General features: G+C 37.2%; 1 protein-coding gene across 1 annotated transcript; it reads right to left on the minus strand.

Moving 5' to 3' along the window:
* Nucleotides 1–10,987: 10,987 nt before the first annotated feature.
* On the minus strand, nucleotides 10,988–22,849 carry LOC122035108 (protein MICROTUBULE BINDING PROTEIN 2C-like). Its single transcript, XM_042594499.1, has 5 exons — nucleotides 22,520–22,849; nucleotides 22,333–22,407; nucleotides 20,561–20,902; nucleotides 13,763–13,978; nucleotides 10,988–11,298 (listed from the first exon to the last, which is right to left on the minus strand). Exons 1-5 carry the CDS (start codon nucleotides 22,715–22,717, stop codon nucleotides 11,149–11,151), a joined length of 981 nt encoding a protein of 326 aa, XP_042450433.1. The 5' UTR covers nucleotides 22,718–22,849; the 3' UTR covers nucleotides 10,988–11,148.
* Nucleotides 22,850–23,077: the final 228 nt, after the last annotated feature.

The raw sequence follows: 23,077 nt of genomic DNA on the forward strand, positions 1-23,077 counted from the left end.
CATGTTTCGGCTTAATGAAAAAGACTTGCGCGATTTTCAAGAGGATTTAGACAAACAAACATCCACGTTGGGCGCCAAGGCATACAAAGCGAAGAGCCGAGCGGCTAAACTTGGTATGAGGGCCGAACGGCTCAAGGGATATCAGCAGCAGCGATAAGGCGACGACCGCCCATTCGGACACACAGTCCAGTCAGTCGGACTCACTGCCTCCTTCGATTAGACTTGAAGGGGAGGCAAGTGATCCGGCGGTAAGAATGGGGGACCCACAGATTGGGTCCCGTCCAAGCGGAACCAGAGATTACCCAGCCAAAGGTTTGGGTTTCCGACGCCAAAGCAGGAGAACCGGAGCCGAGTGGCCGAGCGGAGGTGTCCGCTCGGCCGAGGACAGAATGGCCGAGCGGAAGTGTCCGCTCGGTCGGAATCGTGGCGAGGGAACAGTGGTTAGCCGAGCGGCCTATTCGCTCGGCTCGGGATATGGTATGTCAGCAAAGGCATGATGATTAGACTGTACGCAAGATGACACTATTAAAGGCCCCACCATCACGTCACGGAAAGGTTGATACAGTAGCAGTATGGTCTTATGGATGCCCTTCTGACAGGCCCACACCTAGGCATGGTCGAAAGCAGGTAATCGCTTCGATTGGTGTGCCCAGGCTCCTTCGAGAGGTCTATATAAGGCCTCCACTTCTTCAAGCGGAGGTACGCAAGTCTACATTTTCTAAGCCATTTTCTTATTCCTTCGCCTAACTTGAGCGTCGGAGGGCCGTCGCCGGGATACCCCCCCCGACTCGGTTTTGTTGCAGGTTCGCCGGAGCACTCGAGGATCCAGCAGGGAGCGCCACATCCCCAGCGTCCGTTGACTCCTGGTTCGGACAGGATCAGATGCACTAAATCAACATCTTGAGTCTAATTCATCATCTTAACATCTCATTTGTATCTAATATGCACTAAAACACAGACAAGTCATCTTATAGTCTTGTGAGATGTAGACTTTGGTTTTGCCCTAATCTAAGGGATCATGCATGTCTATCTAGGCATTTTAAAGATTATGATTATCCACCTAGGATGCCACTTGTTGATAAGTTCCCTTATCACACTTGTTGGTAAATGTCATTGTCCTTAATTATAAAGAATTTAAAATAAGGCATGATGACTTATGATATACATCAAAATGAGTACTTTTTGAAAGAAAAATATACTATAGCTACATGATGTAGGTATGACATGACATGATATTTTTATTATTTTTCATAATAAATGTGAATACAAAATATGATGTCATGACATATGATGGAAAAATAGTCATGGTAATTTAGCATAAATAAATATACCTAGATTATCCATCTAACTATCTCTAGATCTTGGCAAACTTAAAATTAATCCTAAATTATCCTCATTTTCTTAAGAAAATATCAAAAATCCCAACTTGGCATTTATTGACTCTTTCTTATTTGTGCCAATGTAAATTAACTCTAATTCCTCAAGTTTTGACACATTTTACTATTCAAAATAGTAAACATTTAATCCTTCTCATTTTCAAGGAGTACAACTATCTTGAAAATGTCCTCCAAGTGTCAATTTCTTCAAGGTTGGGTTAACTACCTTTCCAATTGGAGTTGACACTCTCTAAACCCATCTAGGGTGTAGAGAACACACTCTTAGGAACCCAAAACCGATTGGTGCTCCTTAGGTGTGCCAGGTATTTAATAGGGATAACTTCCCTAGTTACCTTTCTCATGACCTTCCTAGGCTTCTTAAAAGCCTTGGTCATGCTAGACTCCTCTAGGTCAACTCTAGGGATAATAACTTCCCTTGTGACCTTCTTAGTGACTTTGTTGGACTTCTTTGAAGCCTTAGTCATATTGGTCTTCTTAAAGATACTGCTAGGAATAACTTCTCTTTTATCTTTGACTTGACCCCTAGACTTAGGGTTAGTTCCATAACTATATGGAACCCTATGGTATGAGGTCACATCCTTCTTAGCCTTAGGTTTTTATCCCAAACCTCTATGGCCATAGGATGATTCTTGCATTCCTAAACCTAAGTTTTTGTTCTTGGACCCTTATTTTTCATTTGTGATTTTCCTAAGAGTCCTCTCTAATTTTTCAAGTCTTGATCTCAAGACTTGAATTTCTTTTCATAATTCCTCAACCTTAGATTTTTCATTACAACCTTGATTTTTCTTTTTCTTAGGCATGTATCTAAAATCCTTCGAGTTATTGCCTAAGTTGTTATCTACCTTTCTAGCCTTAGGTGAGGTGGTCCTAGCATGAAATGCTATATATTTTTTCTTAATCCTATCATGCTTCCTATTTTCATGATAAATAGCATTGAAATGATAAAAGTTAGAACTAGAATGCTTTTTATCATGATTTAGAGGAATAGGTTCAATAAATGATACATTAGATTTGCTTTTGAGAGCTCTCCCTTGACTTGTGCTTCCTCCTTTGATCTTGGTTGATTTCCTCCCCTTAGGACATTGACTTCAATAATGTCCTTTTTGATTGCATAAGAAGCATACAATGTGTTCCTTCCCTTTGCGTACCACGGGGTCAACCTTTTTAGGATTATCCTTGCCCTTCGGTGCTAGTTGACTCTTCTTCTTTGTCAACTTAGGGCACTTACTCTTGTAATGCCCTTTCTCCCTACACTCAAAGCAAATAATGTGATCTTTATTTTTACAAATTGAAATCTCTATACCTTTGCTTGTAGGGGTGCCACTTTCTCCATTTGATCCTGATGAAGATACTTCTTCTTGATCCGACATTGATGCTCCACGCTCCGCCTCAATTCTTGAGGTGGATGCTTCTCCATATTCATCCTCTTGTTTATGAAACAAAGAGTATGCTCCCTCTTTGCCTTTTTCATTGCACTCCTTTGAAGGTGAAACTTCTTGGACTTCTTCTTCTTCTGATGTTGAGCACCTCTCAACCTCAGAGTTTTCTTCTTGTTGATCCAATGAGTTGCCCTCTTTGGATTTTTCTTGACTTGGTGTAGTGGAGGGTTCTTCATGGATCTTTGCCAACTTGCTCCAAAGCTCCTTGGCGTCTTTCTATTCCCCTATCTTGCCCAAGATGTCTCTAGGCAATAAATTGACCAATAGCTTGGTCACTTTGTCATTGGCCTCACATCTTTGAACTTACTTCTTGCTCCATTTGTTCTTCTTGATGATTTTGCCTTTGCTATCCTATGGAGCTTCAAAACCTTCCATTAGAGCAAACCATTACTCTATCTCCATCATGAAGAAGTTTTCGATTCTTGATTTCCAAGAATCAAAGTTTGTCATTGTGAATGGTGGAGGCACCCTTGTGTCAAAACCGAGTCCATATCGGAATTCCATCTTGAAGTTGAGCCTTTGATGAAGTCTTTGACTTAATGAAATTTGGGCTTCAACTTCTTCTTCCTCTAGCTCGTTGCCCTTTCGACGATGAGTCTGGTAAAGAACGGGCTCACTTTGATACCATTTGTTGGGTCACTTCGGGAGCTAGAGGGGGGGGGGGTGAATAGCTTGTCTCACTCGTTCGCTTGCTTCGTAGATGTTGGTTTGTAGCGAATAGAATTGAAGTCAAGCTCTCCAATGCTAACACGTAGATTTACTTGGTATCCACCTTAAGAAGAGATGACTAATCCAAGGATTCACACACCGAGCACACCCTCCACTAAGAAAATACCTCCTTCTTGGAACAACCGGAGGTGGAAAAATCTTGTACACCACTCACACAACAAGATACAACTCGAAGCAAGAAATAAATATAGAAATATAAAAAAAACCTCTTCTTGCTTGATCTTGTGTAGTTTGAGGATGCATCTTGACTCTTGGAAGTGCAACAACACTTATCCCAAGAATGCTTCAAGAACTGGTGGTGATGAGTGTGAAGAAGTGGAGAAGAACTTGTGTAAGCGTTTTTTTCATTTGAACTTGCTATCACCTTTATATTCCGCAATCTAGGGCTCCCAATCGATTGGGCCTCCTCCCAATCGATAGCCATGTCAGATCCCAACGATCCCAGCCGTCCAAAACCTATATCCTGTGTAACGGTCATATCCCAATCGGCTAACCAATTAATTGGGTATAGTTGGATCGATCAACTAATCGATCCAGAGCCTTTCTGTGCTATCACAGAAAGCCCCGGAATCGATTGACCAATCGATTTCGACTTTTCCTCGCGCCACTGCGAGAAACCGAACCCCAATCGATGGATCGATCGATTCGAGCAACCCAATCGATCAGCTAATTGATTGGGGAGCACACTGCTCTGCGCGAATGACCTCCAATCGATTGACTGATTGATTGACGTGACCCAATCAATTGGATGATTGATTGAGCTCTGGTTCAATTGATCAGTTGATCAATTGACCAACCCTAACTTGACTAACTCAAGTCTAGGGTTGTCATACCCAACATCCAGTCAACCGTGACCTATTGGGACTCTATCACCAAGTATCCGATCAATCCTTTGACCCACTGAGACTTTTCTCCTTGTGCCAAGTATCCGATCAATCCATGACCCACTTGGACTTCCAAGAACTAGGTGTCTGGTCACCTTGGACCCACCTGGATTTCCATGTGCCTGGCTTCACTCACCAGGACTTCCTTACAGCCTAGCTTCATTCACTAGGGCTTTCACGATCACTAGAATTTTCCATTTGCCTAGCTTCACTCACTAGGTCTTTCACCTAGCTTCACTCACCAGGATTTTTCTTTTGCCTAGCTTCACTCACCAGAACTTTTCCACTAAGGCTACGTTTGGTAGGGTGTAATCTGTCTTGTAATGTAATCAGGATTACATTACAAGGCTGGTTATTTTGTTTGTTTTAACTTTAAACCTGTAATGTAATATAATCTTGATTACAAAATATAGTGAAGTTTTGTAATCTGGATTACAAAGCAAATATTATGTAATCCGATTACATTACGAGGTCACTGTTTAACCAAAATTTGAATACCAAATATACCCCTAGTTAGTCGACCGCCTGTCGCCCGCCGCCCGCCCACCGGTCGTCGCTGCCGTCGGTCATCGGTCGCCGGCCGCTGCCGGTCATCGGTCGGCTGTCGTCGCCGGTCATCGGTCGGCTGTCGTTGCCGCCGGCCGCCGGCAGCCACCGCCATCGGTCGCCGACCGCTGGTCACTGGCCGCCGGTCGCCGACCGCCAACCGCCGGTCGTTAATCACCGCCGCCGCCGCCACCGCTGATCGCCGACCGCCGTCGTCGTCACCGGTCACCGGCCGTCGATCGTCGGTCGACGTCGGCCGACCCTCATCGGTCACCGGACGCAAGCTCCGACAGAGGTGCGGCGACCCGTCAGTAGAATTCGCAGGATATTTTTGTCATTTTATAATAATATGAATTACATTCCATATAAAAAATAATGAATACCAAACAAAAGAATGTAATCATCCTTGTAATCAAAGATTACATACATTATATTACCAAACGTAGTAATGTAATCAAGATTACATTACATTACATTACAAATTTGATTACATTACAATCTCGATTACATTACACCCAACCAAACGTAACCTAAGTGTCCGGTCAAATACTGACTCACTTAGATTTTCATCTTCTGTCAACCTTCCCATTAGACTTCCCTTGCCTAACCTCCAATTATGACTTCCTAGTCAAGTATCCGGTCAACCTTGACCTACTTGACTCTTCTTCACATTAAACTGGTCAACCTTGACTAATCTCTCCAAATAGACGATTGCTCCTGCAATCTCCATACATTGTCAAAACAATTTTCATATATTATCAAACATCGAAACTCGCATATTACGAATCAAGCTTGAGCCAATTCAAGCTTAATAAACCTGGTCAACCTTGACCTACGAAAATTGCACCAACACTCCGATCGTGGACCAGATTAGATGAAGGAAGTACAAGATCGTGATAATCAATGAAGAGTTATTTTGCTGCAACCGGAATAGTTAAAGTCATCCCCAAACATAGGTTGTTTGAAAAGTATGTTTATGCTTGTACATTGATTTATATATAGTTTTATTTAGGTTTTGCTTAAATGATCTAACATGTTTATTTTAGATAATTTAGTATGTCTAAATAAAATGATTAAATTAGCATTATATGAATCAATTACATGATAGTTTATCTTTGTTATGTTTTTAGGATCTTACTTATACGGTTAGATTGTAATGCATACTTAGATAAAGATCATGCTTATGCTTATTTTAAAGCCATATGAACACTCCTTTGATTTAATTGTTAAATTATAAATAAAATTTTAAATTTCCTCTACGCATAAGAGTGTAGAAATATGATATCTAAATTTCAAATTCGGTTCCAACAAGAACATATGCAAAGAAAGAAAGTAAATGTGTGTTAGAGCATACATGAAAATATATATAATCTACGCATATCATCCCTCCTCTCTCATCTATTATTGTTCATTTAAAAATCAGTACCACAACACCATATTGCCCTAATTCTCCTTTTTGATCTCCTCCCTCTTTGCCTTCTCGTCTTTCTACTCTTGAGCATGGCACCCACCATGGAAGGCCATCTCGAGTTCTGTGACTGGGAGATCCTAATAAAGCCCGACGCTAGTGAGGATGGTTGGAAACCCTCACAGGAGCTTGACTCCGGTGACGAAGCCATCGTGCTTGACTACTTCGCATTAGATTCACGCAAGGAGGTCGTAAAGGAGCATCTTTGTGGAAATGGTCACAATTAGGAGACAGTTGAGGCGGCGACCATGGACGATTCGAAAAACCCTAGTTGGGCCGACTCAGACACGAAGGGGAAGGATGTAAGTTTTTTGGAGGCAAGTACTAATTTAGATGGATGTGGGTTCAATGAGCCGAAGGAGGAGAAAAGATCGCATCTTAGTAGCTAAAAGGATGAGCTTGGTGGTGATAGGGCGCCTGAAATTATTGATAAGAGACATGAAGATGAGGAGGGTGAAGAAGTAGTGGGTACTATGAAAATGAGAATTGAGAAGTTGAAGGAAGAAGGGTGTGAAGAACATATGGAGATTAAGGACATTGGCTTACAAAATGATTTGGTTGGAAAGAAAGTGATGGCTTGGTGGAAGCTCTCGTTTGAGCTTCTAAAGTTCTGTGCTTTGCGACTTATTATCTATCAATTATTTTTTTCCTTTGAAGTTATTCTATTATTATTATGCTACTATCAAAGTTCATTGCTAAACAAATGTTAGGTAGAATGCCAAAAACTCTCTTTTAATATTTGTTCCTCTCCGCAGAAGCCACTCCAGTCTTAGTTGAAGACCCAAGCAATGCGTCTGAATGAAGTATTCTTGGTCGTGAGGTGCCTTTCAATTCTAAGATCTCAACTGTCTGCTGGTGGATTGACCTCATAGTTAGTTCTGACCCTTTAGTGAGATATTTCGCGGCTTCACCAAGTAGAGTTTCCTCCAACAAGGCATGAGATGATTTTTCCTATTAGTTGTGGAGTTCATCTAGATACCCTGACCAATTACCTTTTCAAGGAAGCTTTGAGTCCCTAATTTCTCTTAGAAACTCATTTTCCTTGTCACTAGATTTTATGCTTGTGCAATGATCATCTTCTTTGTATTGTTTGTCTTATCATTGATGTTGGTTTGTGTTTGAGATCAGTAATGGATGTTCTATGCCATTTTGTAGATGTTCTATGCCATTTTGTATATTTATCGAAAGAAGATTAGTTGTATTATCTTTCAAACAGTTTGTTTGTTTATCTTAAGGAGTTCACAGAGAATGCAAAAGATTATTGATTGAAAAGTTAAATCACAGATTAGATTATTTTCAGATATTACATATAGTTTCAATGTAACATAGCGAAAATAATAAGCATAAATAGGGTCATAAAGATAAACCAACAACACTTATGTTGCTGGTTTTTGGAAATCAGCAACACCAAAAATTAGCAACACCTTGTTGCTGATGTTTGAAAATCAGCAGCAACATGGTGTTGCTGATTTCCGAAAATGATCAACACCTGTGTTGATGGTTTCTGAAAATCAGGCTCGTGTTGTTGATTTCCAAAAATGAAAAGTTATGGTTTTCAAAATTTAAGTTAGCAGCACATTGTAGTTAGTTTTTTAAAATTAGTAACACTATGTTGTTGATTTATAAAAATTAACAATACAATACTAATTTTTGAAAGTCAACAACACTGTGTTACTGATTTTTGAAAATCAGTAACATAGTGTTGCTGACATAAACTTTAAGAGACAATAACTTTTAATTGGGATTAAATCACGGGACTCACAATATATCAAATCAAAGATGAGATCTTTAATTTGATATATTGTGCATCTCGTTATTAAATTAGAGTCAAAAGTTATGGTCTCTCAAAATTTAAGTTAGCAACACGTTATTACTGATTTTATGCTACTGAAAAATCAGCAACACAATGTATTGTGTTGTTGATTTTATAGTTGATCTTCAAAAGACTATGACTTTTGATTGAGATTGAACCACGAGACACACAATATATCAAATTAAAGCTCATTAAAAGTTCTTTGATTTGATATATTGTGTGTCTCATGATTCAATCTAAGTTAAAAGTTATGATCTCTCAGAGTTTAAGTCAGCAACATAATGTATTGTATTATTGATTTTATTACTGATACTTGAAAGACCATAACTTTTGTTTGAGATTAAACCATGGGATACACAATATATCAAATCAAAGCTTGTTTGGAGATCTTCGATTTGATATATTGTGTGTCTCGTAATTCAATGCCAGTCAAAAGTTATGATCTTTCAAAGTTTAAGTCAGTAACAACGTCGTTGCTAGTCTTTAGAAGATCAACATGTTGTAGTAGTTATGATTTCTACAACTACAAGTTATAACTTTTATATATACTATAACTTTTAATTCAGATTGAACAACAGGACACATAATATATCAAATCTAAGCTCATTCAAAGATCTTTAATTGTTGCTATAACCTTTTTTTTAATATCAAATTGTTTTATATTATTAATTGTTGCTTTGTCTAAATTATTGTGCTCTTCTAGTGTATTATTGATGTAAAACTCAATAAAACTATTATTGAATTTTTATGGTATGACTATCAAACATCATCTCAAATTGTTCAGAAATTTTCGATTTGATATATATATTATTCATCCAATGGTGTATACGTCCAATGGTTAATCAGTAATAATGTGTTGCTCATCTTTAGAAGACTAAAAACTCTTTGTGTTACTGATCTTTATAAGACCAGCAACACGCTATATTAGCTACGAAATCGTAGCTGCTACAACTACAAGTTATAGCTTCTAGAGGCCATAACTATTGATTCATATTGAATTACATACATAATATATTAAATCAAAGATCTCTGAACAAACTTCAATTTGATATATTGTGCCTCTTGTGATTCAATTCCAATTAAAATTTATGACCTCTTAAAGTTTACGGTTCAAAACATTGTTGCTAGTTTTTATTTCTAAATTTCTAAAAACCAACAACACATTATTGCTAATCTTCTGAAGATTAGCAATATGTTATGGTAGCTATGAAATCGTACCTGCTACAACTATAAGTTATAACTTTGATAGGACATAACTTTTGATTCGGATTGAATTATGAAACACATAATATATCAAATCAAAGATCTTTGAACAAGATTTGATTTGATGTGTTGTGTGTCTCGTGATTCAATCCCAATCAAAAGTTAAGAATTTTCAAATTTTATGCTTCAACATGTTGTTGCTGGTCTTTGTTGCTGAATTCCTGAAGACTAGCTACGTTGTCGTAGCTACGAAATCGTAGCTGCTATAACTATAAGTTATAACTTTGAGTGGTCATAACTTTTGATTTAGGTTAAATTACAGAACACATAATATATCCAATCAAAGATCTCTAAACAAGTTTTGATATGATATATTGTGCGTCTCATGATTCAATTTTAGTCAAAAATTATGACATCTCAAAGTTTGTAGTTCAACACGTTGCTGCTAGTCTTTGTTGCTGAATTTCTGAAGACCAACAACACATTGTTGCTAATCTTCTAAAGATCAACAACACATTGTAGTAGCTACAACTATAAGTTATAAATTTGAGAAGCCATAACTTTTGATTTGGGTTGAATTATGAAACACTTATATTTAATCGAAGATGTAAAAATTACACTAGCTTAATGAGGTGTTCTCCTCTGCACATTGGTCCCTCCTCTCCCTTATGTTCTTCGAGCTGTGTCCATCGTTCGAAACTCGAAGTCCTGCAAGTCAGCACTAGTCAACCAGCGTCGGCATGGATGACGTGACTCCTTTGACGGTCAAGTCAGTATGGAACTGAAAGATAGGACTTGCGGGTGCGCGTGAAAGAAAAAGACTAAAAGCTCAAGAGAGAAGAGTGACCTCCGTACTTCACCTCCCATCACCGAGCCTTATACAGCCGATTGAAAAAAACATCCTTGCGATTTGTCGAGCTCACCACGCAAGCTGTTGTACATGCCACATAGTTCGTCACACGAGCGAAGAACTAGGAATCGCCTAGCATGGCGGCAAGAGGTCGGGCACCAATGGAGACAGCAGTTAGAGTCATACATTTGGTGTAGTCAGGCTCTTGGCCAATTGTCACCCTTGGCTTCAACTGTCAGACTATGGGCGGTTCTAACAGTATAGTACGGTGCCTATGATTGTCAAAAATTATCGAGTGTTGAGGTCAAAGAGAACTCGGTCGATAAAAGAGTCATCGTATATGAGCGCTAACCGAGCAGGGCCCCGAGAGGGAGATCTGGACCACAGGGTAGAAGAGGTGGCGGCTCCGGATACATAATTTAATTTACTAAGTCTTAGAAAGAGAAAGCTCCAACCTCATAATATCACTCCAAAAAACATGAAGTGCTAATATGATTATGATCAAGGAAACCTTGAAGGTACTTCATAAACCTAATCAAGATGACAAAAGGCGAATACGCTCGCCCCCAACGCCCCCGCCAACCCGTCCCAGGGCCAACACGGAGGAGGTAAATTACGGATGACTATTAGTCTTTGGAATAATGACTCTTCATAAACCTAATCAAGAAATCTAGAGCAATGACAGTAATTAGTGATTGATATTCATCATTAAAGCAACAAGCATGGCATAAATTACTACAAAAAGGGTTTTCAGACAGGAAGACAACGATATTACAATCTAATCACCATAACATTTACACAGATCCAAGAATTGAACTGTTAGATTACGAGAGCTTGAAGCTGTAGCCTTGCCTCAGCTGCTTTAGCTAGCAATTCCTCTGTTGGATTCTCTTTTGCAGCAGCAACAGCAGCACTGTAGGCTGCTCTCGCCTCTCCGACTTTCTCCGATGTAATATCATCGGAGTCATTCTGTTGTCAGATCATCCAAGTTAATTGTATTGAGCAAGACAATGAACAAATACAGAGAACAGGTGTTCTACTAAGGCAAAGTGTGTGGGCATTTGTCGATTTCATTTTTCGATTGTTACAAAACTTTTCCATATGAATTGTCACAAGCTACATTTATACTCACTACACTTTATTACACTTTGTTCTGTTTAATCTTACAGATTTTGCTAAACCGAGATCCTGATTTTAACTGTATGATAGTTTCTCAATTGTAAAGATAAAACAAGTTTCAGAATGCTGCCAAATTTTGTTCCCTAAAGAGAGGATAATCTTAAGTGAAAATTTTCTAATACGATCAGGTCTTATTTGCAAACCAAACACAGAATTGCTCGAGCAAATTCTAATGAGTCTAGTAGGAAGCAGAAAACTGAGAAGAGTCACTAGGACTGAAGTTCTTCCTACCACAAAGCTCACCAAACCTTAAACTAGAATCAAAGATTTTCCAATCATTTAGATCCTCAGATAAAAAATAGCAAATGGTAATTTGCTCCATCTTTCTTAATTGGGTGGTAAGAGAACATAGAGAGACATGTTTGTAGTTAAATGATCAATAGATGCTCTAGTTAGGCGATGTACAACTATAATAAATATATACATTAAATAAGGAAAAAGAAGATAACAAACTTGATTAATAATGATAAAATGAGATAAAATTTATTTAAATATAGATAATGATATAGTAGGAATAAAGCTCAATGACGTAGGAGGATGCATATAGCTGATCCCACCTAATGGGATAAGCTTTGGTTGTTGTTGTGGTGGTGTGTAAGAGAAATATCATGAAGAATGTACGAAGTACACTATTATGCATGAATTAAACAAATGATATTAAATTTCACACCAACTATCCCAAATTTCCACTTTTCAAATAAAAAGTCTCTTATTTTAGAAAATTTATGAGATGCTATGTTGGGGAAAGTTTATAAAAGAATTCTTTCCTCCAAAGAAGTTTACAAAAAACTGAACAAATGTAAGGATGCCATAGAAACAACGAATTAAGTAGCTGTGAAAGATTTTCTTATTCTCCAAACTGCATGTAGATGGAGGAACACCATCAAAAGATGTGGCACATGAAAATTGCATTTTGATGCTGGACTAATAGGGCCCTATATAAATTTATTTCAATCTTGTAATCCAACATTAGAAAGTTGGAACTTTCAGTGTAAACAGGAAGATATTAGATGAATGGTAGCACTAGAAATGAAGAAAACCAATAGCCAACAAATTCAGTTAAGGAAATTGCAATATGAGTATGAAAAAAAAATATATTCAAAACAGCTAGAATTGCATTGAATTTGGAAGTGTTTAAAGTTTCTAATGAGCTATACTAAAAGGGAACAAGACCTTTTTGCTGTCACTTGCTCCATCACCCATGCAAAGCAACTCCAGGAGAACCAACACGAGACCAACAAAGCACCATTCAGATAATAATACACTGACAATATTACTATATACATCAAGATAATTACTTACAGCTTTTATTTGGATAAAGGGTAGTTGCTAGTTGGTGTGGGTGGGTGAATTGAGTGGGGCCTAAAGCAATTACTTTTATCTCAACGGGTGAAAAGAGTCATGGGGACTTTAGAAGGGCAGACAGCAACAACCAACAATGCAATGAAAGGGACAACTCGCATGGATTGGGCCGAAGTCGTAGATCAGATGGATCACGGCATGTGAACTAGCAGACAACAATGCAATGGTCAAGATTAGGGGAATGAAAAGCTAGACTGGTAGAACCAAAGCCAAGAGTTGTGGTTGGACCAGTTGTAGGCAAAGGAGGGAATATAGAGTTGGTGGCAGAGGGGGACCAAGAGGAGGAAGAGGTGGAGGAAGAGGAGAAAAAGGCATATGATGCAACAGAGGAAAAGACAAGGCAGTAGAGGAAGCGAAGAGGCATAACTCAAAGAAGTGGGGGAGAGGCTTCAAATCGGGTCTCTGGCCGTGAAGACCACCCATGTGATCCATTGTTGTAATGCCTTTGCCTGCCATGTCGATCATAGTATCGCAATGCATCAGTGTTTCACATGTCGATTAGCAAGTGGAATGATATGGCACGACTTGTCAATTTAAATCATGGTTGTGACTCCACCTTCCCAAGGACCAACTCACAATGATAATCCAACACAGTCCTAAAGAGGAGATTGAATTGACATACCAATAGTATGTGTCTTATATTTTTGGTTAAAGTAACTAGCAAGGCATTATACAATAATTGCTTAGGTTCTTGGAAAAATGCACAAAATGGGCTTTCACCCCTCTTTACAGTTTTGTTATTAGAGATTTAGCAAATGAAATTGCAGCTAATTCATTTTCTACTTTCCTCGTAATATTAAACCAAAATTTCTTCCATGGCACAAATATAATAAATAATGGCATCAAAAAGAACAGCCAAACGACCATCAATCAAAGGAGAGGAAAAACTCACTATAACTGGAAGAGGTTCCAATCTGTACGAACATAAACTTTCATCAGGATTCATGGATGAATGATTCGCAGATAACTGCTCAAAAATTTTCATCAGTGTGGTAATCTCATAGTCCATAGAAGCTCTCTCTCCTTGAAGTTCCTCAATTTTCTTTTTAGACATTTGAGCTTCCCAAGTCAATCTCTCCAGAGTTGCTTGCTTGTCTGCCAAACTGATCTGTAGATTAAACGAAGAGTACCCTCATACTAGTTCAACAAGTAACTATTTCTTAAGATGTTAAGCAAGAGAAAGAAGATACAGCAGCATTTAAAAAAGTATTCCTATTAACATTTCACAATTACAGGAATTGAGAGGAGATGCAACAGACAAGTCAGCATAATAATAACAGAGTAAAGTTTCAGGGCAATTTGTCATTCAAGTTTATGCGGTATGACCTCACACAAGATAATCTTGCAAAGAAAATTAACAAAAAAAAATATTATTTGAAAGATAATTGACGCATTGAAGACAACACCTCTTTTATAGATACAATCCTAACTAAACTAGGAATAAATATAATAACACAATTAAACTTCTACTAAATTAACACATACCAAACTTCTTGACATCTAAAACGGAATAATTACCAAAATCAATTTGAATTTCAAATTGATTTCTTTTCAGCATCACAAGTACTAAAGAATGACCAGTAGCATCATAGAGATTCAAGAGATCTCAATAATCAGAAAAAGAGTGAAAAACACTAAAGGAGAAGTCAAAGCACAGCAACAAAGAATAAAAAAAAGGAAAGTACCTTTATGAATAATCACAAAATAGTCATGTACTTTCCAACTACGATTCAAAGTCCCATCATGTCATAAAGATAATTTTGTAATCGTGGTATGTATACAATGACTACTTGGGAATCAGTACATCTTGTTGAGCTCTATAAAACAAGTGTTAAAGCTAATATTGTGATTAAAGGTGTTATAAAATAATTCTGCGATAATCGTGTTTAAACGATTACTACTTGCGAACTAAGACAATTTGTTGTAGTGCACAAACGATTACCTAAGTACAATACTCCAATAACACAAGATTCACAGCAGCTGAGTAGGTCTAAGATTTATCAATGAATGGTTATCTATCTTCAACTATGCTCAACGTTTACATTAAGCTCTAACTTCAAATATTTCAGATGGAAAATGTATGAGAATGCTCATTATGCTGTGCACTTCAAGAAGCATAAAGAGGGAAAAAAACAAAGATAAATATAAAAGAAAAGATATGTAGTTCTGAGACAAGGAGTTAATACAGGAAGGATTTGAGAAGTTGTAAGAGGAGATAGAATAAAGTTCTCAAAGGATGAGGAGACAGTGACTCACCTATCTTTGAGAGTTAACCTGTTGCAGAGAAAATATTATAGACAAAAGTGACATTAGAATTCCAACATTTATTCTTCCATAGAGAAATGTTGGGGGAGCAATCAATTGAGATATCAATCATTTTATTCAAGAGAGAGTAGATGTAGTACAAAAGAGTAAACGTGTGGAATTGATCCAAATAGAATAGAAATGTTGAAAATGATGAGGAATGAGTACTCTCATATTTAATGATGCAAACAATATATTAGAGGACAAAGGGAAAAAAGTTGGTGGTGAATTAAAGAGTAACAGTACATCAATTGAAGCAAATAGCAGGAAGAGAAAAAGCTGAGATGAAGATGATTAAAATAAATGCTTCAGATTGTTATTTTCTATTTAATACCACTACCTCCTTTTTCCAACTATTTTTTTTTCAAAATAGCCCTGGTTCTTTTCTTGAAAAACCTACCTCTTTTCATCTAAAATCTACCCCTTTTATTTTTTTAATAATGTAACAATAACAATCAAACCTTTATCCCAGTAAGTGGTGTTGGCTATATGGATTCTCCTACGTCATTGGAATTGATCCCCTATAATATCATCATCTATATTTAAATAATTTTATCATTGTTAACTAAGTCTTTTTTGGCCTCCCTCTTCCTCGAATAATATGTATATTTATTATGGTCTCACATCACCTGCATTTTAATAAACTAGTGCTTATATGGAATTGGTAGAACTCTAAACTAACTTCTCTTTCCCTTTAAATTCACTCTAAAATAATGGTTTATTATTTAGGGCAATAGGTACAAGAAGTTCTTCAGTATGTTTCCATCACAAAATGTACTGGCAAGCTTCACTTGAGATAGGATGTCATTGTTGTTCCTAGGTTCCTTCCTCTATGAATTAGAAGTATTGTCAGATTAGCTTTAAGGGAAAACTGTTCTTCTTTGTGTTGTGCATGACAAACATGGTGTAGCTTAGCTTTAGAATCGCATGAGATTTTGAGATGTTATGCTAGGATTTTCGACCTCTTGAAGTTGTTGTACTAAGCAGCAGCAAGAATTTGAGGCTTTTAAGTAGACAATGAGTAGCTTAATTAAGTGAATTAGAGCCCTAACTTCATCCAAATTATACCTCCTTCATTTGTGGTTGTGTTATCCTTGTTATCTGTCATATCTCATGTTTCTTAGGGACTTGTAAATAAGGTATATCTTGTAGCTCAAATTAGGAAATTTTTGGGGACTGTAAAGGCCATGTTAGCCTTTTGTAACCACTGTCCTGAAAATAACAACAATATATCAAGCTTATAACATGGTGTTTAAAGGTCGTATATATGACCATTGAGACCCCATAACCTTTTATCAACATACTACTTGGCTATGTTTTATGGAAATGATAAAATGCACTCATTTTCTTATTACCTTCATAGAGTAAAGACAAAATATATAGAATTTAATAATATTAAATGTAATGAGATAATTGTTAAGGTAGGAGATGAGAGCTTTAAGTATTTAGGATCATTTTTATAAAAGGATGAAGGAATTGAGAGAGATATCTAATATAAAATACAAGTAGGATGGTTGAAATGGAGTAGAGCGTCAAGTGTTCTTTGTGATCGTCAAGTACCTTTAAGATTTAAAAAAAAGTTTTACAAAACGGCAGCAAAACCGCTATGTTATATGAAATTGAATGTTGGGCTATGACTTGAACACATGAGCAAAAGATGAGAGTTGCAAAAATGAGAATGTTAAGGTGGATGTATGAACGTACAAGGATGACAAGAAAAGAAATGAAAATATTAGAGAGAAAGTCAAGTTGCACCTATCGAGGAAAAACTTTAGGAGACACATTTAAGATGGTATGAACATGTAAGTCACGTGAAACTATGACAAATGTGCACATCAAACGATGAAAGGAAGACTAAAAAAGACTTGATTAGTAATAATAAAATAAGATAAAATTTATTTAAATATAAATGATGATATAATAGGGGATAGAGTCCAATGACATAGAAGAATTCATATAGTCGGCCCCACCTAGTGGGATAAAGCTTGATTGTTGTTGTTTCTTATTACCTTCATGCTAAATGAATGGTGAATGCAACTTTGCTAGTGTAAAACCACGTAGTGGAATGACATTAGTGGGTTAAAGTTTTGGGTAGGAAAATCTTGGTAATTAGCCCTAAGTGGCGGTTGAGCTTTAACACTATTTATTCTTACTTGCTTGATTATAAGAATGGGAACGCAAGGGAAGGAAGGGGAAGGACAAGGATAATGTGAAGTAAAAGGATAAGAATTTAAAAACTTACTTAAATTACAGATGCTTCTTACTTCAGAAAACTCTTAAAGACCGTGAGGCTTTGATACCGTACATAAGCTCCTCTATTTGTCTTATATAGACATGGAGAAGAAAGCCTCGGGTGCTCTGTGGGCTCCATCGACAAGCTTTTTCTCTTATCCGATAAGATCGAATGAGGTGTCCTAACTTTACTTATGAACAGGACGTAAAGAAGGATTAGATTCCTTTTGAGGTGTCCTAACTTTACTTATGGATAGGACGTAAAAAAGGATTAGATTCCTTCTTTGACAGCACACCTTATGGACAGGACGTAAAGAAGGATTAGATTCCTTCCACTTTACAGCACACAAGAGTAAACTTTAAACTTTGAAATGGGACATTCGTCGAACAGCATCGCTAAGTAGATATGCTGTCTGTTCCAGCTGTTGATCGATTTGTCTTGTAGCAGGTAACCAATCATGCCACCAATTGTCTTTTGTACTCAGAGACTGACATTCCTTTACTTTCATCATATGTATTATACGTAGTTGTTGAAGCGCATTTTGTGCTTGGGCAGCAATTTGTTGTTGTAATTGGTGCAGATTTTCATGTCTTTGATTATCAGACTCAAGGTTGATAGGGTATTCTCGTTTGAGCATCTGCTGGTATTGTTCAACCAATGGTAGAGATTGTTAAGTGCTTTCGAAAGAACCTCCTCCGCTTGCGGTGTTGGTGCTTGCTGGACTTCCTGGAGAGCCTAAGGGATTAACCCCAGACCATTAAGAATTGCTTCCGGCCATTCTGAAATAGTAAGGCAAGCAATTAGTCGGGATAAAGAATCTGCAAGTAGATTATCCTTGCCTTCAATATGTTCAAATGTAATGGGAATTCCGGTGTCGGTTATATAATCTGTAAAGGCCAACCAACGAATCCTTGAAGGTTTATTGGTTGTTGTCTTTTCGAAAAAGCTGATAATTGCTTAGCAATCGGTGCGGATGATTAATTCCCTTTTGTCAAGATAATAGATCTTTAATGCTTCAAGGGAATTCATTATAGCATAAATTTCAGCATCAATGGTGGACTTTGGTGGTGAGAATTTACCACTAGCATAAGCACACACCTTTTCTGAAGATCAGGGGTCGAACTTACAATTTTTCCATTTGCAAACTCCTCCCCAGCCGTCTGAACACCCATCGGTTTCAAGAATAATAAAACTTTCTTCGGGATGTATCTCCAATTGAGGGAGATTTCGAACTATGTCTTTGATTTTCTTTACTAATAACCAATCTTGAGAGTTCATTCGCTTGTCACCAATAGGACTTGTTTTTGCATACAGAGGGCCAAGTAACTTACCCAAATTGGGAAATCGACAGATTAAGCTTCAGCCCCACATAATCACAAAAATCACTGAATTTCAAGAAGAAGACCTCATGATTAAAAAGGGGATGCATTCATGGCTAGGCATTCTTAATTATGCAAGGAATTATATCATACATAGAGGTGTTCGACACGACAAGCTATATGTCATGTCTAGCAGCAAATGGAAAATATCATGCGAAGCCCATCCCATGGCATGGGTCCATGCTAGGGTACTTGGGTTGCAATCGGGACCCAAGCTTGAAATGGGCTATGCTTGTCAGGATTCGAATGGGCACAACATACGAGCTAAATGGTTTGACATTTTTGATATAAAATATTAATTATTAATAATTAATATTAGATATTTTTAATAGTATTTAATAACAAATATCACAATTAATGATATTTATTCTATATTTTTTATTAATTTGAGTTGTAAATATTATACCAAACTTAAGATGTAATCATGATTTTAGGCTGCGTAGATCCTTCCCCATGACCTCGCATGGTGGAAACTTCATGCACCAGACTATTTTTTTTTAAGATGTAATCATGATTTTAATTAATTAAGACTTTTTAATTTTTTAGAATTTTTTGATTTTAGTTTTTGTATGTTGTCAATTTTTTAATGGAACCCGACTAATGGACTTGGATTCATGCCCATGTTGGCATAGGAGATACAAATCCAAGCTTGAGTTGGGTGGAGTGGTAGGTTGTCTCAAGCACCTTTTTTTTCCATGTCAAGTGCATGCCCATTCCACTCAAGCTTATTTTTTAATGAAATTCGACTATTGGGCTTGGTTCCATGCCGGTGTTCACACAAGCTGGAGACACATAGATCCAGGCTCATGTTGGGTGGAGTTGTAGGTCATGCCGAGCACAACCCATTGTTTCCTTGTCAGGTGCATGTCCGCTCCACTCAAGCTTACTTAGAAAGAAAAGCTCAACTTAAATTAGTATAATGTGATAATAATACCTTGATCTGGTTGCATATGTTTTCCCTTCTGCTAATCATATTGCTTTATATATATTGCTGCCTTATCCTATCAACTATTTCCCCATATGACATCTACTTATTTTATTTTAACTTTAGATTTAGTAGAGGTGACTGGTGAGTACTCAGAGTGTCAAGTTGGGACGTTAGAGTTGCTCAAAGATAGGTTGTTGGTGTCGAGGTCAATGGAGTTTCTCTTCATTGTGGAGTCCAATGTTTGCTTTATTGTTTTCTTCTACACATTCTTTCAGCATTAGCTAGTTTATCTGGTTAGTCTTTCTTTTCAATTGTCAATGTGATGTCTAAACAATATAAATTTGGTATATAATTATTTGAGTGTTCAACTATTTTATTATTGTTGCTATACATGCTCATACTGGTTGTTCAATTTTCAATCTAGTAATATGAGTAGATTCTTAATGTCATGCCATATGGACTGACATCCTGGTAATACTAATGAAATTGTTTGACTTCATGCTCCCTGTCTCATCCATGGGAAGGGATCCATTCAAGTCATGACAATTAACAATCGCAAACACAATATGGTGATCATGCCAAACATAATTACAAAATATGTAACTAAGAAAATTGAGGTTGGATCCTAACCGTGCTAGAAATTAAAGGTACGAATATATCTATCATAATATCACTACATAAACTGAATAGCAGTTCTGTCAAACATTATCTATTTGGACTAGGAATGGTAAAAGCTAGTTGCATATGGATTCAATCAAAAAATCAGACTAAAATAGAGCACAAGAACCAAAAATAAGCACAGTATCATCAAGCAGAAAGCTAGTAGCATTACTAAGCTCAGTTTACCTTGGCATTGTTTAACAGCGAGTTATTAGATTTAACCATAGAATCTTTCTCTGCAATCTGAGCCCTCAATTCATCAATAGATATATTAGTTACTCTCAATTGGTTGATTTCACTATCAGCTGATTCCAGAGCTTCATCTTTCTCTAGTATTTTCCTTTGTAGGTCATTAATCTGTTCCTTTAATATATTTAACTCTTCCTGATCTTTCTGGAGTTTCTCAGTTTCCACAGTAAACCCAATAGAAGAATCTTTTTGTTTGTTTCTTTGTGCATTGTCTTCGAAATCCCTTTGTTTCTTTACGGAAACAGTTGAATTAGCTCTTCCACCTTTTGCCTCAGTTGCCTGAAGTTCATAACATGTTAAGATGGCCATCAGCTTCTTTTTAAGACAACGGAAAAGTTACAAGATTGCATTCAGAAATGGAAAAAGAAGTTGCTGATTACATAGAAAATAATGAGTGACATGAAGCCTCTTGTTCTAAAAGTTCCAAATTGTAAATACAAAGTTATTAAGACTCAAATGAATCATGTTTTTTCAACCATTTACAGAAAAGATAAAGAATTTAGCAAATAATACTCATTCTGTAACAAAACAAAATTAAACTATGATTTAGAAAGAGAGTTTGAAACTTCAGAATAAAATAAGAAATGGTGAGTGGAGACTTGCATTCCTATTTTGTTATTCAATGAATTATCAAGGTCTCCAGTTTCACATATTTCTCATTTAACTCTGTTCTTTTGCTACAAGTACTGATCATACTCAATGTGTTTCATAAAGAAATGATCTCAAGGCTGAATTCCAGTAGATCAACAACTTGCATGGAACTAAAGTTCACAAAATTTTTTGGTGACAGATACCAAGATGATTGAGAATTGAGATTCTGAACACCACTAGATCTACTGAGAAAAACTATCCCATTGAGGTTTGTATAATTCATGCTTCATAGAAAAGATCCAATTCTATTTTAGAAAAGAAATCTAATTCCAATTCTTAATTTGTTTAGATCTACATGGGAAAACAAGATATAAAATTTCATTTCTTATGTTTGGAATCTTTAAAGTTATATTTGATATTTTATTATATCTTTCTTTAGACTCATTAATAAAATTCTATAGAAGTAACAAACACAAATCCAACTGCTCAAAATCGAAATTTTCAAATCCTAAATCTTTGAGAAAATAGAATTCTAGTTTCCACTTGTTTTACCTTCATAGGAATCTGGCACAGTATAAGAAAATAGAATCCAAACTACATAAAGATCTAAAGTGACAGTCAGACTCACAAAAGTCGCATGGGTACATATTTATTCCAACCAATTCCAAGTAAAAATCTCCAATTGAAGCACCAAGAACTTGCATATGCTTTCAGTCCCTACAACAATATTTACTACGAATATTATACCAAGGAAGTTATTAGCGAGTAGTAACTTCATTATCATATCGATGTTAAGAAATTTCGACTACCACGACTGCAGCATAAAACGAACTGCTAAAAGTCTCGTGTACATTAAGTAAACTGTTCATAGAAACATATAAGAAAAGAACGACTCTCCAGAAGCTCTAATCAAAATATGGAAATGGATAGATCCAAATCAAGATTCAAGACCAGAAATCAGGACAATTTGTATGCTACCTAAAAAATTCTTTACCAATCAAATCCGCTGCCATTTTCCTAAATCCGCTAGTAGGAAGGGCGAAGGAAAGCAAAAGATACTCTCCAATATGAACTAAGCTTCAAGATCCAACCTTTAAAAGAATTTTGATTTTCCTCACCTTCTTCGGGTGGGACGGCGCGGGTGTGTAGATCACAGAAGCCCTCCGCGTGAAGGACGAGCGCGCCCTCCTATCCTACGCAGCCAAACACAGGAGATCAGAGCGATCGCACCTTCCTCCACCACGGAGGAGAAAAAGTGGGAGAATGAAGTACAAAGATTCAAACTTTAGCTCATTCAGCAGATACCATTAGCGATTCAACCAGGGGGACCATCTCAACGAGGTTCTTAAAAAGGACTCGGTCGACATTGCCGCCCTCGGCTGCCTCAGCAGGCGGAGGCGGCGATGGGAGGCGGTGTTGTCGATGACGGCCCTCGGAGAGCCACGGCTTGGCTTCCTGCGTTGGATCCGTAGAAGGGCGGAGCCTGCATGGCCTCTCTATCATTGTAGGAAGGAGGAGGAGGAAGGGAGGAGGAGGAAGGGAGAAAGGTGAAGAGGAGGAAGACCTTCGCTGCTTCGTTGGAAACGTCTTCAAACTTTAAAGTCTGGAATTACCGAAAAGCCACTACGCAGATTCAGTGCCGGCTCTGCCGGCCGTAAGAGATAAATCACGTGTCAAATCACGTGTAGAATAAAATCTCGAGGGCAAATGTCCTAAATATACTTTTTATTTTTATTTTTATCCAATTTACAAAAAAAAATATAAATAAATAAAATATTTTTATTAGATTTTAAAAATACCTTTTGTTTCATTTAAAATATGGTTGGAGTGGCATGATAGTGAGACCAAAATTGATCAAGACTT

The sequence above is a fragment of the Zingiber officinale genome, chromosome 11B (assembly GCF_018446385.1).
Source record: "Zingiber officinale cultivar Zhangliang chromosome 11B, Zo_v1.1, whole genome shotgun sequence".
Lineage (NCBI taxonomy): Eukaryota > Viridiplantae > Streptophyta > Magnoliopsida > Zingiberales > Zingiberaceae > Zingiber > Zingiber officinale.